The 22,592-nt window shown below is 38.9% G+C and overlaps 1 protein-coding gene across 1 annotated transcript in view; it reads right to left on the reverse strand.

Moving 5' to 3' along the window:
• Positions 1-3,419: 3,419 nt before the first annotated feature.
• The window catches only part of NOX3 (NADPH oxidase 3), a 41,970-nt gene continuing 22,797 nt past the window's right edge, over positions 3,420-22,592 (reverse strand). The window contains exons 8-13 of the mRNA XM_074820705.1: positions 22,073-22,165; positions 20,670-20,923; positions 16,899-17,061; positions 9,426-9,572; positions 5,980-6,104; positions 3,420-3,869 (exon numbers count right to left, since the gene is read on the reverse strand). Coding sequence (XP_074676806.1) covers positions 3,743-3,869; positions 5,980-6,104; positions 9,426-9,572; positions 16,899-17,061; positions 20,670-20,923; positions 22,073-22,165 — 909 coding nt within the window. The 3' untranslated portion in view covers positions 3,420-3,742. The remainder of the gene's footprint in view (positions 3,870-5,979; positions 6,105-9,425; positions 9,573-16,898; positions 17,062-20,669; positions 20,924-22,072; positions 22,166-22,592) is intronic.

A 22,592-nucleotide genomic window follows, 5' to 3' on the forward strand; every position in this document is an offset into this window, starting at 1 on the left:
AGTGAAGAGATGCCATGTTGAGCCAGAAGCTAAATGTTACATCTTGTTGCATGAGGCTAGAGGGAGAACAGATCCTGTTTTTCTGGCAGCACAATATCTTTGTGCTTGTTACCTCCGATCCAACCCCATTAAAACAATCATTCAGAATCTGCAGGAAATTGTCACCTCTTTCTTTCATGCAATGGCAGCTGGTATTGGTGCCTACACACATTTCTCATTTCCTTCAAGATTTTCAACACACATAAAAAAAGAAGCTTAATTTATATTAAAAATGTGTCAGCTTACCCTGAGGCTCAGCACGGGCACCAGGGAAAAAAATAAAAGATAAATGCCTCTAGGTGAACTGGCAGAGGCTCTAATTCTCTACTCACTCTACTGCTACACAGTATGCACCACATTAATCATTTCACATAGGCAGGCATTTAAAAAAACTTCAACAATTTTAAAACAAAGATGCATTGCCCTAAACTTAATAATAATACAACTGTATCTTGTAGAACAATCTCAGTTCACACATACTGTATCTCCTAATAAAAGAGGTATAAAATAATATTGGAGTCTTCTGTGACATAATTTTTATTATTCTGTTTCTTTTGTCTATACAGTTATGTCCCCTCTACTGGGCATTTTTGTGTGTGTGTATAAGTATACATATATAATGTTGTAATTTGTCTTATTCGAGTGCTGACATATACAGGATGTTTTCTACCTCCCCTTTTTACTGTGTGACTGGGTCAATGCGTTATGTGATCCTAGTGAACTCTGTTACGCCTCAGTCCGACTCAAATATAGTTTTTCTTTAACTTTCTGTGCTAGGGAATAGGGAAATATTCTCCTCTCTTTTCTACCTTAAGTGAATGTTACAACATTTCCATATTTTTTATTTTGTCTCCCCCTCATTTTGGAATTATCCTGTGCTGAACAGTGCTAAAGTCACAAAGCTAAGTACAAATAATACTTGAAGGAAGACAACATCAGGTCTAGGAATCAGGTCTGGCTATGATATACTCAGCCATCAAAGATGAGAAGTACAAAGTGGTGAGAGAAGGACTGCTTTAGGAGATAGTACCTATAGCCATGGCAGCTCTAGTGCCAGTGAGAGCTACGAGAAGATGAGTAAAGATTTGGGTCACATGAAGGCCATTGTTTCATTGTTTTGATATATAAGGTGCTTCAAGTCTGGCTGACCTAACCAGCTGGAGACTGTCCTCTCCTGGAGAAAGCAACAGCGGTTGTACAGGTGGCATGCATAGCTTTACATTAGTCCCAGCATTTTAGATGTGGCTCCAGGGAGCACTCCATGGGCTGTGGATGGGTTGTTTGAAAGACAGTTTTTGGACAACAGCATTTCCAGCAGCTTTGTAGCTGTCCTCAGTTGTATTTCAGGACTCCCAGCAGCTGCCTCAGAAGGTTTGAAGAGGTGTAAAGATGACTTACTGTGTTGTACCTCCCTCTCAGTGCTATGTGAGTATATCAGAGAACAGATAACTAGTGTGAGTAACATAGTCTGTGACCTATGAGGAAAGGCTGGATCAGTTACAAGGCAGATTTAAAAAACAAGAAATGCAGTTATGAATTAGACTTTGTTAAAAATGTTAAGCAGGAATATATATATGGGTGCACTTTACACCCATACACCTTTCTTGAGGCTGTCAGCTTGGCACAAAATGGTGGGCAAACACGGTTCCTCCCACATCGTCAGAGATTATTGAACAACCAACCAAACAAAAGGCTTTTCATTATGATGGGGAACTTGGTGGTCATAGATCTTGCAAGTCAACAACGGGTGTGCATCTGGTGTTGACAACAGGGATCTGGCTTTTACAACCATGAGACCCGCTCTGATGATTGAGGGCTGTTAGGAAGAGATGGGGTCCACTGCAGTGGGGCAAAGGCTGGCCAGCCTGTGGCAAGGGCTTTAAATCAGGAATGATGGGGAGTGGATGACCAACAATCAAGTGAGGAAGTGGTGGACTGGGATGACAAGCAAAGTGTGCAGAATGATGTAAACAGGAGAGATGTGACAATCAATAAAACAGAGCAGAATGGGTCCCACCCCAAGGGTATCCACACAATCAAGCAAGTGCCTACAGGGCAGCTCTAATGCCTCTTCTGAAAAACCTACATGAGTGGTTGCCTCTCTGAAGTGCCTGTATACTAACACATGTGGCATGGGGAGGACACAGGAGGAATTCCATGCTTGGAAGGATCCCATGCAATATGGTCCTAGAGAGAAGAGGGGTCCAGGAGAACTGGATGATATTCAAGAATCGCATCCTCCAAGTTCAAAAATGATCCCTCTTGCTGTGGAGTAAGTCAAGACGAGATGGTAGGAGGCCTGCATGGATGAACAAATCCCTCCTGACAAAACTCAAGCACAAAAGGAGGTGTACAAGAGGTGGAAGAAAGGACAGGTAATGAGGGAGGAATATAGAGACACTTGAGTGTGCAGGAATGGGGTTAGGTTAGCCAAAGCCCATTTGTAGTTGAATCTAGTGAGAGAAGTGAAGGGCAAGAAGAAAGGCTGCTATGCATGCATGAATAGCAAAAGGAAGACTAGGAAAATATTGGTCTGCTGCTGAATGGGGTGAGGGACCTGGTGCCCAAGGCCATGGAGAAGGTAGAGGTACTCAGGGCCTTTTTCACCTCAGTCTTTACAGGTAAGACTGACCTTCAGAGATCCCAGGCTGCTGAGGCAAGTGGGAAAATCTGAAGCAATTCAAACTTACCCTCAGTGAAGGAGGATCAAGTTAGGGAACTTTTAAACAAGTCCATGGGAACTGATGGGATGCACCTACAAGTGCTGAGGAAGCTGGCCATTCTGCATTATATTTGAATGGTCATGGTGATGGAGGTTGCTGAGGACTGGAAGAATGCAAATGTCACTCCTGTCTTCATGGAATCAGCTCTGAGCAAGGGGTTTGGAGTAGATGACCTCCAGGAGTGCATTCCTACCTCAGTCACTCTGGCATATATCTGTGATTCTGTATCTTTTAAAGCCCCATTCTTCAGTTCCCATGAAGCTGTGTGACATTTAAAACATTATCTGAAACTTTTCTCCACAGCTTCAGTTGCCTGTCTCAGGAGATCCATTTGCTGAGTGCAAAAATTTCTGGAGTCTCCTTAACATATTAACCCTCAGAACATACTAACTTATGCAAGAACAGCCACCATGGCTGCGGAAATGGCAGATTTCAGTGGTGCATGGAAGAGGAATTTGTTGGACCGTGTGTGTATATAAACAGTATTGCTACAGCACAAAAGGTGATGTGGATCTGTTTGCAGTGGGAGGCTATAAGAAATGCAAAATCAGAACACCAGGAAGGAAAATGCTTTAAATGTCTGGGCACGATTTAAACAGCAGGAATGTGAGTATAGCCTGCAGTAGTAGTTTGATCATACACAACAGTAAGGTACAGTTCTAAATGTCCATTTTACTCATGACTTTTTATTCAAAGGTTAGTGGTTTGTGCTTGTTTTCACACAGATATAAAAGGATTCGCAGCATCACTAAGTAAGCAATGGAGAATCATCCCTTCAGTTCTCTGAAGGAAAGGCTAGGGATGGGGTCCAAATCTTTAGATGGCATAGGATGGCATTTTTCTACTGAAGTCAGTGCACCTACTTCAATTTACTACTCCTAATATCTGACCTGAATGCTGCAGAATGAGTAGAGGACAAGAGAAAGTGAGGAAAAAATACACAATTTGGTAATACCGATTATATAGTTAAGAAGTACGGCCTAGAAACTTTCTTTGTTATAGTGAAATTGAACTCCTCTTGGATCAACTGATGAATATGAGTTGCATGTCTTTTGAAGGATCTTAGAGAGAGTCTTGGGTCCACAGAAGAATACTCCAATACTGTTGCTGTAATTACAATAACAACAAAAACATAAGAGTAGCAGAGTAAATGGATAAACTGTACCTTTTGGCTGCCTTCAGCTTTGCATCTTTTGAAATGACTTTTTGAGAAAGACATTTGAAAACATCTGTGTTACTGTCACAAAGTATTAAAGTATAATTATTTTATTATTTTTGTGTTTATTATGTCTTACTGCATTATTTATTTGAATTGCTATATTAGAGGTCACCAACTATTTTAAATGGTAGTTCTTTCGGTTTGATCTTCATAGCTTTTTTTAATCAGAGAAGCAAACACATTTCTTGTGCTGAAAATTTTCAATTCTTTTTCTCCAGCTGAGTTGATTTTTTTTTTTTCTAAAAAATACACAAAATTCTCAGTTACTTCTGAGTTTTCTTCTTTTCTGCCTATGGACAATATTTAAATGGCTGATTTCATAACAAAATTTTTAAATAGGTAGTTCTTCTAAAATAAGAACGTGACCAATTTTGTTCGTAAATGCACAAGTCTTAAAGGGTTTAAAGGGTTTGCTTCTAAGTACATGGCACATATTGCTTTAAAACATATATGTACACACAGATAAACACATGTGCTGTGCTACTGAGGAAAGCTCAGTCTACATAAATGCAGTGCATGTGACAGGTGACAGTATGAGTTTCAAAAAGTTTGCTTCTGCAAAGGAGGGACTGTAGATATGATTTTGGTACCCAAGCCACAGTCCCCAGAAGCAGTGCCCATATTGCTCTGATGCTCTATTGCACTACGTTTAACCTGCATCAGTATATTCCTGCTAATCCACTAAAAGACACTGTTGCAGCTAAGGGAAACTCTATGGACCTAGGTGCAGGGACCCAAAATTCAGTCAGTTCATAAAAGCCTATTGTTCCATCACACAATAGAAATGCTTGAGTTTCTTTGCCTCTTGAACCTTCTGTAACTCAGAGCAAGAAAAGGTGTTTTTTTTCTCATAAGAAATCCTTATTTCATTCAAGGTTTTTTTTTTAAAGGTTCAATATTAACCATAAACATGGGCATCTAGGTTCAGAAGCAGGTACAGGTTTTTCTGTCACTTTAGCTGCCCTTCTAAGGAACTACCACAAGATCCAGTATAGAAAGTTAATGCCCATCTCCCTCCCTGAACATCAGAAAAACAGATTTTTTCTGTTGTACTCAAGAAAAGTAACAAAAAGTAATGCTTTACCTATAACTTTAAAAGCTCTGTTTATGCAGTAGAATCCCTATAAAAGACCTTTCAAAAATTGTATTTTCTACTCTTGGCCTTTTTTCTATTTTTAATCTTTCATATTTCCTGATTGTATTTATTTTGACCTCCATCAAGTGGTTTCTCTATTACTGTTATTTTTGCAATTTTATGGTATTCTTGTAGCTTACTGTATTCTCTTTGATCTCCTCCCTTTCAGCTTTTTCTTGGGTCTTTTTCATCTTTAAAAAAAAGTTTTCATCTTTTTCTTTTTGTATCTCTGTCTCCCAAGTGCAAGCCTTTATTTTGCATTAGCAGGTAAATGTTTGGAAATCATAAAGAGTCACAAAGATTCTGGAATTTTCTACTACTGAACACAAAATATTTCAAATTCTTGCTTCAAAGGCTTTCAGGAACAAAGAAGCTTTTCTCAGACCACTAGCAAATCCACCAAGTTCAAATGAACTGTCTTTGCCAGCAGAGATGAACTAATAACAGAACAGCATAGTCTTGCAAGAGTAGCCAAATATGTTAGGGGAACAAACATATCCTTGACATCATAAGAAAAAAATCACAGTTTATCTCTTTAATAACAATCTTCAAGGGAAATTAATGCTACTTTGTCCTTTGTGCAGAACAGTAATTGGATTGTGTGTTTCAATTATATCTGGACAAAGGCCAGGATATTGAAATACTTCTAAATATTAGATTTTCTTGTCCAAAAATTAGATTTTATTGGCATTCTCTTTCCGAGATTTCTTCATTAAAAGCTTCATTAAGCATAAATCTTTCCACACAGAAAAAAAAACTAAATTATTTTAAAAGGGTCATTTAGAAAGGTTTGCCTCCTCTTCTGCCACTGTTTGTGCTGAGAGAAGAGTTACCTAACAAGGTTAGAAGCCAACCTGACTTACCTAGGATGGTTTTTGGCTAGTTGCTTGAACTCTTTGTCCCAGTTTGGCCTTCCATAGAAGGTCTTCTGTCTCAAACCGGTAATTACATCCATCTTGTCATCATAATGTAGGGCTATGTGAGTAGCCTAAAGGCAAATTTATAAGATAATAAATTTAGAGTCCACAACATACACTCCAAGTAGGAAGAGAAAGCTGCTTTGCTGTGAAACATGGAACTATTAATGAGGGACAGGAAACTGTGTAATTATCAAAGGGGAGGGGAGGGGAGGGGAGGGGAGGGGAGGAGAGGAGAGGAGAGGAGAGGAGAGGAGAGGAGAGGAGAGGAGAGGAGAGGAGAGGAGAGGAGAGGAGAGGAGAGGAGAGGAGAGGAGAGGAGAGGAGAGGAGAGGAGAGGAGAGGAGAGGAGAATATTACTAGAATTGTAAAAAGCACTTCCAAAAGTGCCCAATACCTCAAAGGAGTTCAGTTTCTTCAGATGGAATGTTTGAAATGGGTTGGGAATAAATAACAGTCTTTACTGGCCTGGGCCTAAGTGCCTCAGTCACTTTTACAGGCAGGTCTTAGATTCCTAAACATCTCTGCAGCCATTGAATATCTCACCCTACACTTCCTTCTTGCAGATCCTGAAGTGACAGTCACCATTTTAAGGCCTCATTGGAGTTTAGGAAGGGGAGCAAAGTGTACTGTAACAGAGTTTGACAATAAATATTAGCAGTTACATGCACCTTAAGTAAGTCCAGAGCATTCTACTGCTGATGGAAAAGACAGAGGATGTACCAGCTCAGCAGGGGTAAAACTGAGTGTTTTGACTCTTCTGTTCAGGTGGAGGCAGGTGCAGAAAGTGGATCAGCTCAGGTGAAGCACTGAACTAAGTGAGCTGCACAGCTCTCAGTGCCAAGAAAACAAATCCTGATTTTCGTGGGCGTTTAGTGTCTCTCAGCTCCTATGCTACACCCATTACCATGCTATCTGAGTACTTCCCAGATGCATTTAAAAACAAAACCACCATCTCTCCTAATTGTGCTGCTATTGTGTAGGAGTAATATGCTTGTTTTCACTACAGACTATCATCATTACTATCACTGTCAAGAAATTACCAGAGGAAAGCTAAGTTAAAAAATGGGCTTTGCATTTAGTTCAAGCCCTAGCATGAACTAGGCATCATTATCATCTCTTGCAGAAGTGGCTGCTGAAATTTAGATCCATTTCCTGGGAATATTGTGTATTTCTTGTGCTAATGAGTCTTCCATGTTGCTTAACAACTCAATTATTCTGGTCAAGCACAGTTGTCACAAGAGGTCATGTTTCTAAAGGGTTCTTCTTGTTAGTTTGGGCCAATGTCATGGAGGACTTGAAATAGTCTAAGAAAGAACGTAAGGTGTTTGGTAGGAGTGGGAGGTGGAGAACTGCAGGATTTTTTAATTGTTTACAACAAAATTGTGCTACTGAGCAGATGGGCTATTTCTGTTAACATTAAGTGGAACTTTTCAAGGATTTTTGGTGTTAGCCCTTGCTGTAGCTCACAGCATTAAGTTGTCTGGAATGTCAGGGGCATTGCAAGGATCAATAGGCTGAAACATGATTTCTTGTCTGAGCAGAGGCAGACATGTGCCATATCTGACCATCCGTTGCCAACATGGAATCTACAAAGAATCTGAAGCATTGAAAAAACATTGTGTCTGAGGAGTAAACACCTGCCAGTAGTGGAGGGTGCACTAGAAGGTGTAAATTGCCCATCCTACTTGGATTCAGCTTCACCCAACTACTGGTCATCTATATGGTGAGACGGAGAGAGAATGGGGAGAATGTAGGTTTTATTGTTTGCTAAAAGGGAGAAGTAAAGCATCATCCAAATATTGGTGGTGCTGAAGCTCACATTTTGAGGAATAATGAACTGGAATTTGATAAAGATAAGTAAGACCTATAAGATGAGGGAGCTTTGTGGATGTCTGAAGAAAGTGGAGTTGTTACCTAGAACAGTTCACTGGGCTTGGTCAGAGTAGAAGCAGCCACTGAAGGGCATTCCTCTTCCCCCACAGCCCTTTAGAGGTGGGATGCTGGGGGGGTCTGGGAACAAGAGCAGTACCAGTGTAGACAGAGAGGCAGCACAGCTTCAGGGATGCTCCTATGTCAACTAACCAGCAGCACAGGATAACGAGGCAGTGCTGACAGGAGGCTGGATGATGGGGCTTGAAGAGAAGAAGGAAGCACTTCAGAAAAGTGCAGAACATACAAGTGAAGAGAGTCAGACATCCCAGCAAGAGTATTTGTCTCCCTACCTGATTTCTGGACTGATGTTTGCCCAAGAGGGAAGTGGGATGATGACAGCTGAGAGATGAGGGAAACTTTGTCTTTTGTTAGGTTCCTCAATAGCTTCTTTCAAAGCAGGTTTTAGGTAATACCCTGTGATATTGCTAATGCAGAGTGGTAGTCTCTATAACTGCCATTTACTTCACGATGGGAGTAGATTTTTCTGAATACAACTTTATGCACATACCTCATTACTTGACAGAAGCCCTAAGGAAAGCAGAAAGAAACAATTTGTTTTTGTTTTTGTTTTGGTTTTGGTTTTTTTGGGGTTTTTTTGTTTGTTTTTGGTTGGTTTTTTTTTTTTTTTGTGGCAGCAGAGGCAGGAAAGGAAAAGCTCTATGAAATCTATTTTTTTAATCTCTACTAGACAGTCCTTCATTCAACACAGACAGCAGGAAATAAAATAGTAGAGCAAAGGCTTTCCTCTGAGAGCTTTTCTGGCAGGTGCCTAACTCCGATCACAGTGTGATCTGAGTGATCCATTAAAAAAAAGAGAGAGAGAAAATCAACTCATTTGGGTCTAGGTAAAGACTAAAGAAGTTGAATAAAATCCACCCAGTCTAAGGATTGAGTGCCTCGAGGTGGGATGATCCAAAGAAATTATGAGATGGCAAATTTAAAGTCAATCAGAGAAAATGTCTTTTCAAACAACATGAATCACCCCATAGAATTTGTTGCCAAAATGTTCTGTGTGCAGCAAGTTTCAAAAGTGCACTGGACATATATGTGAATAACAGAAATGATAGTAAATAATAAGAGTAAACCAAACCAACACTTTTTATACAACCCTCCATGTTTCAGTACAAAAATGCCAGAGTCTATTTAAAGACAATTCCAAAGATGTGGACAAAATGTCCCTTCACAAGTTCCTGAAAGGCTCTCTGCACTTTTCTGTGAGACATCTGGTAATCAGCCCTGCCCAAGACAAGATATAGGACTGGAAGGATCACTGGCTTGATTTCTCCATTCCTGTTTTCCTAAATGTGAGATGGAAACAGACGGCTTGGTGTCTTTATATTTACAGCTCTTTGTCTCTCTGCTTCATCCATCATTTATTCAGCTGTTCCTGTTCCATATGTTACCATACTGGAAAAGCAAGGTACATTAACTCAGACTCATAACAGTTTAATTATTACCTGACTTTCATCCCAGCCAGTAAGAAATATATGATAACTTAGAAAATCAGTTTTCCCTTTTTCAGCCATTTTTGTTTCCAAATGGAACAGAAGATCAGCAAACCACTCAAATGCTGATGGGTCTCGACAAATCCAGTAAAAATAAACCTGTCAGATAAAAGTAAAGAGATTTAACAAGAAGCAAACTGTCAATAAAACTTCCTAATGATTGTTTCAACTCATTAACCGCATAGTGTGGGACTCTTCTCCACTGTAACTTTAAACATAATTACACATTTTGATGATGTAGTTTCTATCTTTTAAAAATTTCATTTTCATCTTAAAGATTGAGTGAATATATTAATGTACTAGTGAAGATAGGCGATGTACAAGTTTCCCATCGCCCCCTGCCAGTGCATCTCAGCTTTGACTTATAATACCTAGCCCTGCATTTCTTGCAAATAACTTGATTATTCTTTGAAATTTTGGATTTATTTTCAGTTATGTTTAAAATGGAATTTCAGTTTCATTCAACACTAAAGCAAGGAATTCCTGTTTCTCAAGACCTTATGCCATAGGTTAACAGCTGCTCTGATCGAAAGATGCAAGTATGTCCTTCAAGTCAGATACCCTGTATAAAACGGGCTACAGAATGCCCCTACTTCTTTTTTTATGTATTTCTTGTTTAAATTGGAGCATATAATTTCTAGAGAAACATGAAACTAATTTTAAAGTTGCCAAAGGGGTAAAATGAACCACTATCCCATGATGGGTTTTCTATTGGTTGAAAACCTTCTCTCTATGAAAAATTTGCAGTTTTTCTCATCCAGATTTCTCTAGCTTCATCTTCCACATGCTGGATCTTGTTTTAGTTTTCTATCAGATTAGAGAGCCTGTTATTAAAGTTTTGTTCCTCAGGTAGAAATTAGAGGCTGGGATCAAGTCATCCTATAATCCTCTCTATGGTAAAGTGAACATTCCTGGGATCTGTCACTGAGAGGCTAATTTTCCATCCTGTAATCATTCCTATGGCTTCTGTAATCATTCCTATGGCTTCTTTCTGTCTATTCCTTCTCTACTGCTGTCAGTCACAAACAGAACAGAGAGTTTGTTTTTAAAAAAGGGGGAAAAAAAGCTAATTTATTAGGATCTTGGCAAAGGGTAATGCTTGCATAGGGAATAAAATCTTTCAAACAAGATGGTTAGACACTGTCCATATGATGATGAGAGTTTCTATTTCAAGAGTCCTTGCTGTGGCATCTTTAGCTGGATCAGGCGAGACTCTCCAAAACCCTTCTTCTGCTCAGTTCTTATAGCCAGCTGGCCCAGGGACCATTGTGACCACCCCAGCAGGTGCATGATCTATTGTGATCTATTGTCTTAACTACATACAAAGCATCTACTAGCTAATTAACTATGTATAAAAGAGTGTCCTGTGTGACCACTTCTGCAGGAACAGTTTCTGCTGATCATTTGCAAATGTCTTATCCGTGTACAGATTAATCAATTTTGCAGCAGGAACTGCCTGCGGAGCCTCAGAACTGGTGAGATTGCCCTCTCAGGATCTTAAGCAACACACTGAGACATACAGTTGTCCTAGGCTGAGCAGGAGCTACCTTAGGGAGTCTTCAGGACAGTCAGAATTTCCCACCTGGAAATCTCCTCCACCAGTGCTGTGCTGCGAAGGGGATTGGGAGTACAGCGCATCCCCTGGTTTCAGCTCAGTCCCTTGTCTTGAGCCGGGCCAGCTGTGTAGGTGACTAGACTGGGAGTTCCTGCACCACCCAGGAGTTGAATGTCTGACATTCCCTGGGTGTCTGCCCAGGCAATACCCTGATGCCTGGCTGAACCACAATTATAAGCCAAATCTGCTTGCAATTCTTATAACTCGAATTCTGTAGCTCTTGCCACACAATCCATCATTACTTTTGAACAGAGGCCACCAGATCTCGAATGAGCATCTGTGGGCAATGTAATTTTGAGTGTAATTATTTTTATAGTGCCTCTAAAGAAATAATTCACAAACATGAAGGAAGCCTGAAAATACACAATTTCAGATGAAAAAGGAACAGCATGGTGGACAATGTATAAGCTTATAACAAAAGGATGGTTGGAACTTGTTTTATTGTGACTGTGATTTTTATTTTGTTGCAAAATCCCCTAATTTCCTCTAATCCATCTCTCTTTGTGCTCACCAGCCCCTCTGTCTTTTATTATACCTCAATATCAAAGGTAATCTGGAAGGTCTCTCCCCAAGGCGATTGTTGTGGGAGCTCTGATGATTTGGAAATTGTAGCCCTTTTCCATAGGGTCAATGAGATAAAGATGCATATTAGACACTTCTGAAGTGAGAAATCAGAGGAGAAACCAGAAAACTGTCAAGAGATTTCCCGAAGATTTAATATATTAGGTTGTCAGACTTCTGGTAAGGTGGCGGGAGAAAAATACGGTAACACCATATTTCATTGGAGATTTGGTGAAAGAGACTAGCAGTAATTTCAGATATTTCCTAGATCTGAGTGTACTGTAAGGGACCATCTGTGGTTTCTGTAAGAAATATAAATGAAGTATGATCCCAGGAAACAGAGATAAAGCATTCAGAGTTGAGCAGGGTATTTTTACAGTCCAGGAATAGGACTGTCTGCAGAACTTTAGTACCAACCATCTTGGCTGTTTGCTTTTTCCCCTTCTGTTTCAATGTTTTGCCTTAAATATAACCTCATTCCTTTACAGGGGGGTTGCTGCTGATTTACACTGGCATAAGTTATGAGGAAAAAGCAAGCCCACTGACTTTATAGCATTTATTTTTTTGACCAACAGAAGCACTATTTTAAATAACCAAAACTAGATAAGATTTATAGTCTTAACCTTTATGTAGTTTTTTGTGTCTGAATTCAGAGGTCCCCACTTGTTCCACATCCTCAGCGTCTCGAAAATGAACCCACTGAGTGCTGCCAGTCTGTATCACATTGTGGCTGTTGATTTGTAGTGAGAAATTTCTTCCCCCAGCCACTACTTGATCTTCTTATTTCTCAAGTCTTTTCAGTAGTTCATTTCATGGGTATGTATATTTAGTACACATGTGGGGAGAGGAGGCATGTGCTTCTAGAATAATGAATTGTGCATGGGGTAGCAACTGGGAGCATGTGGGCAGGACTGGGAGCCAAGCTTATTCAGGGAAGGAGGAAGAAAAGCTAGACCATGAGTTGAGATGATGTGGTCTCTGAAATGAGGGACTGGTTTCCAGAATATCAGGCTATAGAACTTGAAGGAGTGCTTTTAGCTGATTGCAGACCTGGCTGTCACAGTAACAGCCAGTCCAACCAAACTGGGTCAAGTTGCCTCTGGCACAGTCCTCTTGAGAAAGGATGTAGCTTTCTGAAGCTGCAGAAATTCCTGAAACTCATCACTGGTGTGGTTCCGCTGAAGTGGTACCCATTGCACTGTCTCTAATTTTCACATTAGAGGTGGAAAGCATTTGTTAATGAAGAAAGACTGCCATTATAAGAAGTATTTTTGGCCATGATTATAATCTTAGAAAGAAAAGAGGTAGTGAAGAAGCATGGCCTATAGGTAAAAGGTCTCCATTTCCCTTAGATCAAAGAGGACTTCTAATATAATATGTTAAAATAAATGGTGTTTACAAAGAAGTCTTTCTTTCTTTACACTGACTACCCATAGCATAGCCCAACATATTACATGTATAATTAAAATACAATAAATGCACAATAAAATTAATCCTTATAAAAACTGTAGAATAAAGCCAGCATCAGTGCATTTCTATAATTAAACAATTATTCTGAATCCTATATTTTTTTCTTGTAAGCCTCATACTATTAACTGACAGCAATTATTTAGGACCCTTAAAAATCTGGTTTAGATTTATGTTTCATTAGTCTCCACCCACCCTACCCCCATCGACTACATTCATCAGCTTGATGGCTTGCCCAAGTAAACTGTCTTAAATTTTCCAAGTGCTCTTTTTGCAAATTGAGTTAGATGCAGTATTGCTATTAATCAGATCTGTAATGCAGGGTTTTGAGTAGTCGCTAGTTTCTGTAATACTCTGCTCCCTTGCAATGCATGCGTATTTATCATTCAGTTTCCTACATCCTGAATTTTGTACAACAGACAAGAGCATACTCTGATACTTCTTTTCTCTAAGGTGAAAGAACCTACTTCGTAAATCAGCTTCCATCATGTGGAAAGTCATTAATAATTATCTATTGATGACCATCCGTCTGTTTCTCCCTCCTCCCTGAAGACAGAGGTGGAGCTGCATCTCTGGGCAAAGCCAGCTTGACACCAAAGGGGTGTTAAAGATGGTGAAGCAGGGGATGCCCAGGGAGCCACCTTCATCCCTGACTCTTGTTGTTCCTTCTTAGACATGACTAGTCCCTGAAGAACCCTCATACACCTGCAGCTGGGCACGTCTCTGCAAAACCCCAGTCCTTCCTGCTCCTGAGTGTACCACATCACCCATGGGCTGCAGCATACCAAAAAAGATCAGAGATCTTCCTCAGCCTAATTAATTGATCCAGTGGGCTACTACAGGTAAGGCACAGCAGTGCCTGCAGCCCAGGGCATGCAGGAGACGGGGGTTTGGCAGCCTGCATAAGGCACTGACTTAGAGCTAGTGTGGCAGCAAGCAGCCTTTCGTATAAATGCAGGACAAGGCTCAAATTAATACCCCCAAATTTGAATCAAGAGTCTTAAACTGTTCTCAAACAGAGTTCAGAAAGGTGGTTACATTTGACAGCAAAAAGAGCCCAGGTTTTTAGGTCTTTGGAAGAAGGTGTTTTGTGAAGAAGGATGTGGGCTGGGGTAGAGCTTGAAGCAGAAGGTTACCTCAGGCAGGGACAGTCAGTCTCAAAGCAAGTGGAGGAAGATGGTTTTGTCTTCCTCACAGTATGTAGCTGAACTTACTGCCACAACATGCTGTGGTTGTTTAAGGTCTACATGGGTTCAAAAAGCAATTAGACAAATTCATGGAAGAAAAATCTACTAAGGGATATTAAACACAGAGATGCAGCTTTTGTATCAAGACATTACTGAACTGCAGGTTGCTCAAAGGCGAGAAAGTGTCCACTAAAGACTTATCACTGTATGATTTTCTGGTCTGTATACTTTTCCCTAAGCATTCATGAAGAGCCACTGTTGGAGACAGGATATTGGGCTAGATGGATCTTCCGTGACACTCAGTAGGACCTTTCTTATGTCCTTATATAGGATAAAAGAGAAAGTGGATGTTTGCTGATATTAGCATCTGATGGATCAGTACAATTTTATCAATTTCAGCAGCAATTGATCTGAAAAATGAGACCACTAATGTGAAAAAAAAGATCATTTTATGCATAACTAAAGCCAGTAGAAACTTTCCAGCCATGACTAGTAGTAGTGCCCTTCCTCATCACAAAAAATGATAGGGAAATGAAGGCTCTAAGGCTATTTAATTGTGAAGAATCAATTAGATAAATGTGTACTCCTTTTGATTTGCTGGGTTTTTTAAATTATACAGCTGCAGACATTATGGAAGCTATGAGTATTTATATCTCAACCGTATGTGGGCAACACTAAGAAATATTAGTTCAATAAGCGTAATGATAGCTGTACTCAAATCAAAATGAAGTTGTTAAAAAAAGAAAAACCTCTTATTTATTTCCTTAATAGACATTTCTATGGTACTCATCATGGCAGAAAGAGAGTGCTGAATACTTTGAGGAAGATTAAATTATTTGTAATTATACCACAAGTGGAAGCTTTTAACCAATGGAAGAAAAAATGTGGAGCTACCCTGAGATTAATCGTTCTCACTAAGATGACTGCTAAATTTTTTAAGTAATGCTGTGAACTTCCCCAGGACCTTTCATCCAGGCTTTCAAAATATTTTACAAGCACCGATGAAGCCTAGCCTCATAACACCTGTGAAAAATAAGCATCACTGTTCCCACTGCACCAATAAGGAAGCCAAGATATAGAGAAAGGACATATAGAAATCATGATACTTTTGTATTTTGCAGGAATTCAGAAAAACTGAGTTCTATAGTAAAAAACCATGGCAGAATGCACCATGCATTTATCTTTGCAGGCAACTTACCCAAGATTCTTCCTAAGCTATAGATGAACACCTTGAGTATACTGTACTCTCAATGCATAATTAAATTCTGTTCTTTTCCCCTTAAGATAATAACAGCAATGACAATAATAACAATTTTCCTTGTATACGTATAGAATATACATATGTAATGTGTATATACATATATAGCTCTCCTTCCAGTGGAAAAGATCTTTCTGGTACAGTCATAGTGTTTGCAAATACACTTCCTTTCACATCTAGCACATATTTTCATTTTTATTTCCCTCCCTTCTCAGTGCTTTTTCTGCCTCAAAGATCCCCCCTGGCAATTTGAACCTGTCCTCAACTCCTCAGTTACTAAAATCCCAGATGCTTTTTCAGTGGCAGATTGTCATTAAGATGCCAGTTTTAACTCTTTCATTTAAAAAGATCAGCCCCTTGGTCCTGCAATCAGCTCTGTATGTACTGACCCTCTCAGAGATCTGTCCACTCCAATGCAATTTCAGCATTTGTCCCTAAATGTGAAATGTTGAACAGTTCCTGATTCAGCTTTTACATTGGAAAATGATCTAAAAGAAGCTGTTAGGTCCACAAACTACCATTTGCCATGGTGGATAGGGAAGAGAATGTTTAATGCTGATTTTTTTCTCTGTTACCTTTTTATCCCTCACACTACTTCATCCATTATCTCTCTTTCACCTATCCTCCTCCAGTGCTGCCTCACATATCCTTAGCAGAAGATGTATAACAGGTTAGCAAATCAAGAGTATGTTACCTAATTGGTGCCATCCATGCCTTACAGACCCCAATACATTTTTTCAACAAAATAGTTAAAGTGGTTTGAGGCAGTAATATGCATCTTGATACATGCATCTCATGCAGAGCTTAAATGCCTTTTTTAATTCCTTCTATGCTGGCTAATATCCTGAGTTTGCAAGGTGAGAAAAGCAGCTAGTGGTTGCTGAATGCAGCATTCTGGACCAGGACATGAAGACAAAGGGCCCTTACAAAACCTGCAACTGGACAAGGAGAAAGTGCTGCCCTTCGCTTCTGTCTGAGATGACCTTGCAGGATTTATTTTTGGTAGGAAAGAGGACAAATTTCTCTTCTAGCTCTCTAACTACCTGTCTTGCTATGAAAGACAGTCCACGTTTATCTCCAGTTGCTATTGAAAATCTAATTATTCAGCTTTTACTAAAACCACTGCAGCTAGGGCTACCTTCTTCCTCAGGGAGTAACAATGAATTCAGGACACCCTACCCCACAACAGCTTCTGAGGCAGCTAGAAAGTGAGTGACTGCTTCTGAGAGCAAGTTAAAGCACTCATGTGAGTCTCTAGCTCTGAATTGCTTCTCTCAACTGGCAAAATAGGCTCATTTGTAGAACTTTTTGATGGAGCGATAAACTTTCCCACATACCTTCTGCAGCGCCAGTACTGACTTAGGGTTGCAGTATTTGTACCAAATGGATTTTAAAACAGAGGCAAATGGCGTCACGCCGATTCCCGCTGCAATGCACACACTCACTTGGTAGTGGAAGACGTCTGTGGTTGCAGATCCGTATGGTCCATCCACAGACAGTCTACAGCAACGAGACATTTAGTCAATGGTCAGCAACATATAAAATGAAAGAAAGGTTAAAATTTGTTGGACTACATATTTTCAAAACTGAACTTCTGTTAAAATAAAAGAGAAAAGACATGTCTAAGCTGGCACACAAATTACCCATACAAACACATTTAATTTTCAGTGGGTGACATTTAATAGCAAAGCAACTGTTTTTTCTGAAGTGAGAGAATAAGAGCGCCCATGTGGGTTTGGGGCCTGGCCATCTATTTAAGCATGCAATTGCAATTTTCTGGCTTTCTGAAATGTGATTAGTCATATAATTGCATGTCCAAATTTAGCTGTGGAATTTGCATATTTGATTACGAATTACTGAAAAGCATCCTGTTTTAGAGCTTTATTTTCTATATTGTATATATCAAAGTAAAGATGAACAGATTATATTAATAATTTTGAAAAGTTCTCTATATGTGTTAGTGATAAGAGAGAAAGCAAGAAAGAGGCCATCATATGCAAGTAAACTACTATTTTCTCAGCTCTTTCTGAAAAACCAATATTTCAGAAATATATTTTTGGCAATAATACTGTACTTAATATCTGACATAAAGGCAAAATGTGTAAGGAGAAACGCTTGTTTATGTTGCTACCTCCTATAATCAATATTGCTGATGCTAAGGCATTCATTTTGGTCAAAATTAGAGATGAAAAAGATTATTAAATAATCAGATTAATTCCTCTAGTGACATGAAATCTAAATACATACAGTACTTTGGAGTGCTCTGTCCAGTCTGTCTTTAAATAACATAAATGCTCTGGAAGACAGTTTCACTAACACCCAGTCTTTAGAAAAAATTCATTTTTTACTTCTTTCAGATTTTCTGTTGTTTTGTGCTCTTTATTGAACGAATAATTTTTGAAATTCAGCTCAAATACTACTGAACAATACGCAGATGTAGAAAGAATGAAATGTTTTAATAGGAAAAGAAAGGGGGATCACCAAGCAACGGTACACACAAATATAGGGACACAATGTTTCTGAAACCCTATTGTTGCTTTATTAAAGTGTACCTGAAGTTCTAGCAAATATTTTCCCTTTCATTTGTACTTGTCACTTTTATTTCAATATTCCAAATGCTCTGCAAGTCTGATAGCAAATGAAACAGCTGCTCAGGGATAACTTTTGGAAATCTGGCTTCAGGTATAAACAAAATAATCTTTTTTTAAAATATGTATTGTTATTTAGATTATTGTCCAGCCCTGTACTTTTTGAGCACTCAAAACTTCCTGTAAAATACGGTTAATTTACCATATATATGTAAAGTTCCTAAGAACTGCTTTCAGGTAAGCTTTCTATTTAGTTCAATGTGGGCTTGGGAGCAATTCTCATTACTGTTAGTAGATTGAGAAAAAATTGATCTGGAAGGAATTTCAAGAGATTCTTTAATCTGTCTCTGTGCTGCAAGACAGGATCAATTATTTCTGAACCATTCCTTACAGAGATTTGTCTTGTCAGTCTGCTCCTAAATCCTCAGTTGACAGAGATCCCATCATTGGTTTGAATGCCTTGCTCAGCCGTAGCTAGAGAGCTTAGCCAAATACAGAGACTCAGAGAAGTAGGGAGGAGAAAGTGGAGAAAGAGAAACTGAGATATACAACCCATTCATTCGATCTAGAGAGGGTGGAGGAAGATAGGAAGATAGTAAACAAAATGACAAAAAATATTACATTGCATTTGCCAAGGGAGGAGTAGAAAATAGGGCTGTAGACTGTTTCTAGCTGTGGCTTGGATTCTCCATATTCTTTGTGTCCATCTACACAATTTCATTAGAAAGAAACATTATACTTTTGAGAAAGACAGGGCAAGTATTTAGTTCTGGAAAAATAACATTATGGATTCTTGTATTATTTTTAGAATTTAAACATTTGCTGCTAAGCATGACTGTGTAGTACTCCTGACTGTAAAAGAAGTTATATTTTGGGACAATGTGCTAAAACAGCGATTAAGTGAGCCAAAATCCCAAAGAGGCATAATATGGAACTTGATTATTTTCATAGGAATAGTCTATTCTATGGTCTTATCTCTCAAATTGGCCGGAAATCACCACTGTCTTTGCTACCTCTATAAATGTACGTACATTTTATTTTAGTCTTCTTTTATTAATTACAATAGACATTTTATTTTTAGAACCTTACCTTATCATTGTTACTACATGTCTTCTGTCTTCTGCTCAGTTTCTCCTATATGTTATTTTTTAGTATAGTCACCAATTTGGTGTTTATCTTTAGATATTGAAACCTGTGAAAAAGACTTGGTTTTGCTTTGTTGCTAGCTTAACTACTGAAATATTCTTTTTAATATATTGCATGAAAGCAACTGAATGATGGCATTAGGCACCCTAACAAGATTAAAAAGAAAAGTCTTTATATATGACAGTGCTGTTAATTTCAACTCTGCATTGTGGCCAGCAACGTTTGATAACATTTTTCTCTTTCTCATTCTTTACACTGGCTGTCAATCACTTTGGACAATTTTTGCTCCAGTTCTGCTGAAATGACACACTTCTCATTACAGTTGCCTTTAGCAAAGGCACGGTTTTCAGTTCTAATTCTTATTAACTGATACAATGCAAGGACTGGACCAGACTTTCTTCTGTGTCCCCACCTTCTAGTATGCCTCTGGAGCTCAGTGGTGTCTATAAGCTTTTTAGAGGAATGTTCCATTAATTTAATGTCCAGTTTCCATTAAATTATATAAATGTAGTTAAACAAGTGCATTTTGCTGTTCAATTTTACTAGAACACCCTCATCAAAAGCAGTTTTCCAGTGGGAAAATAGTCCCTTTGGTCCCGGGCCCTACACACTCCACCAGAATTGAAATGATCCTGTGCCGAGCTCTTCTTTGCTGTAAAACTCCACTATGCGTGCAAGGAGCTACATGGTTTGAATGCATTATGTATAGAGCCAGATGCTTTGCTGATGTAAGTCAGGATGTCTCCATCAACTTCAGCAGAGCCCTGCTGACTTGCAACAACAAAGCATCAAGCTTTTGCTTGGATTAAGATGCCACAGATACAGAATTTGACCACCAATAACCCTTATAAAGTGGAGCGGGGTTTGGAAACTGGAGACAGAGTTGAGGGACACTGCTGTAAAAAAGTAAGGTTCAGGCAGAACTTTCTGAGGCCACAAAATATCTAAGTAACTGAAAGGGAAAAGCTGACATTTTGGATGGCAGGGGATGGGTGCTATCAGAGCATAAGCATATAGGCACAAAGCTAGCAGATAGCTTCTAGTGTCATTTTAATTCAGTTCTTAAGCACCTGTCTGTAAAAATGGATATCTTTAGGTGTAGATATAGATGTTAGAGATTTAGATGATAGCGACAGAGATATTGATATGGACTTTAAATCTTGGATTAGTCATCATGTCTTCTTGGTAGCTGTTGTCCTAAGTTCATGTGTTTATTTGTGGTTCTTTTAGCATAATGATATATTTATGAATCCAGAACTACAATCTAATACTGTATCATAAAGAACACGCACAAAATGAATTAAAGTTAAAATGTTAACATTTATTTTAAAATGTAGAATTAACATTTTAAAATGTATTTTTTGTTGTTCAAACCTTGGTAACGTCCACAGTTCCCTGAAAGCTTTTTCCTCTGCTCCAAAGGCCTTGAAAAGGGCTGCAGTCCAATCCCCGACCACTCGTATGTGAACACTGAAGAAGTCCTCCTCGGGAGCTGAGGTGAGGGTGAAAGGGTGCCACTCCAGCTGTGAGACAGATGGACACTGTAGAAAGATATATTGGCCAGGTCCCATTTTAAAGCCATGTTTCTTCATGTGAAGCTCAAGGACTCCAGAGGAATGTGTCACCACCTAAACAGTAATAAAAGGACCTGTTTTATTTTCCTCAGAAGAGTAACTGTGTGTTTCCATTAGATTACAGGTGACATTGCAATCGTTTCTACTTGAGTTCAACCACAAGTTAATGCAAATTGGGATGCACAGTAATTTTTAAATGTTTTGTAGATTGCCTCCTAAACTGCATGTTGCAGTGCTGTTGCTGCCCAATAGCTTGAAAGCACATACAGTGTGCATCGAGGGGCAGCTTGCTTTGTGAGTGTAAGAGGCAGAGAAAAGGCTGTAACAATTCAACAATTTGTCAACTTTCTATCCTAGTAGACCCTATGCAAAAGTATTCCTTAATAGACTGGAATAATTTCCCAGATTTACTCTCATGTAACACAATTGACATGTATGGGATTATTGTTGGTTTGACAAGAAGAAAAAAGCCCACTGAGCCTAATTCCACTCAAGTCTAAAAACTTTTATTAAGAGGTAATCTCAGTCAAGCACCCAGTTTTATATGTCACACATAGTATACTGAGATTCTCACATCACAGCCACTCTGTGAAATCAGTACCAAGACTTATCCAACATACTTTTCCCCTCACACAAGTCTGTTCTGATTGCCAGCTTGATACATGTGGACATGGCTTCTTCAATAGCAGCATTCCCCATTCAATCTGCTTGACTTAAATAGGCCCTTAGCACACAGAGATATTTACAACTAGGATCAATTGTTACAGTGGTGTTAATGAAGCTTCGACTATTTATGCTAACTGATAAAATAACTCTTAATGTCCTTGGAAGCCTCCAGATTTGAAAATAAAAACTGTGTCCTACTGCAGTTGAGGGTGTCTCTGGCATTTACTGGAGTGGAACATGGTTTCTGTTCATTAAAATGTGAGACCCTCTGTGCAGATGTTTGTGTTATGGTGGTGTAAAGTCTGGTACTTGATTAATGAAATTTGGTACCATATGGAATATTCTTATGGACTTGCTATTGGAATGAATGTGAAACCAAAAAAATCAATACTTGGCTGAAACCATGGTAATGATGGAAGAGCTGCTGAAGCTAGGAGTGAAAAATAAGGTCATAATGTAGAGAGGTTACCAATAAAAAATAAGAAAGTCATTGACATAATGGCTTTTTTACACAGACATGCAAGCTATGTTACATACCTTAGTAATGACCACCTCCTGTTGAAATCTCCAAAATCTAACAATTCTTTCACAGATGTACAACACCATAGGACATAAAACCCACTTCCAAGCCTGTAGAAAGTTGCATATTAAGAAACAACATTTATTTGAATGTCTACAAAAATGTTTTGCATTTCTGGTTTAAATCAGCAGGTAGCCTAAAATGAAATTATTTGATTTCTCTTCTGTGATTTTTGGTTCGCCTTTTTCATGAGAGTATTTCTGTTGCTACTGTAGCAGTTCTGGCTTTCTTGTGGAACAGACATATGGGACTCCTTCACAGACGCACTCCAAAAGCGGTGCTAATATCTATCTGTATTCTGTCCAAGAAGAGTCCTTTAAAATCTTTTCCTACTAAAAGGCAAAAGGATTATTCTATTTAGGTGTTACATATAGATGTCATTGGACCTGAAGACATATAGATGTATACATTTATACAATATTACCCATAGCCTTACTATTTTTTGCTCTTCAAAGTCTAAAATATTTCAGAAGGGTC

The sequence above is a fragment of the Strix aluco genome, chromosome 3 (assembly GCF_031877795.1).
Source record: "Strix aluco isolate bStrAlu1 chromosome 3, bStrAlu1.hap1, whole genome shotgun sequence".
Taxonomy (NCBI): Eukaryota; Metazoa; Chordata; class Aves; order Strigiformes; family Strigidae; genus Strix; species Strix aluco.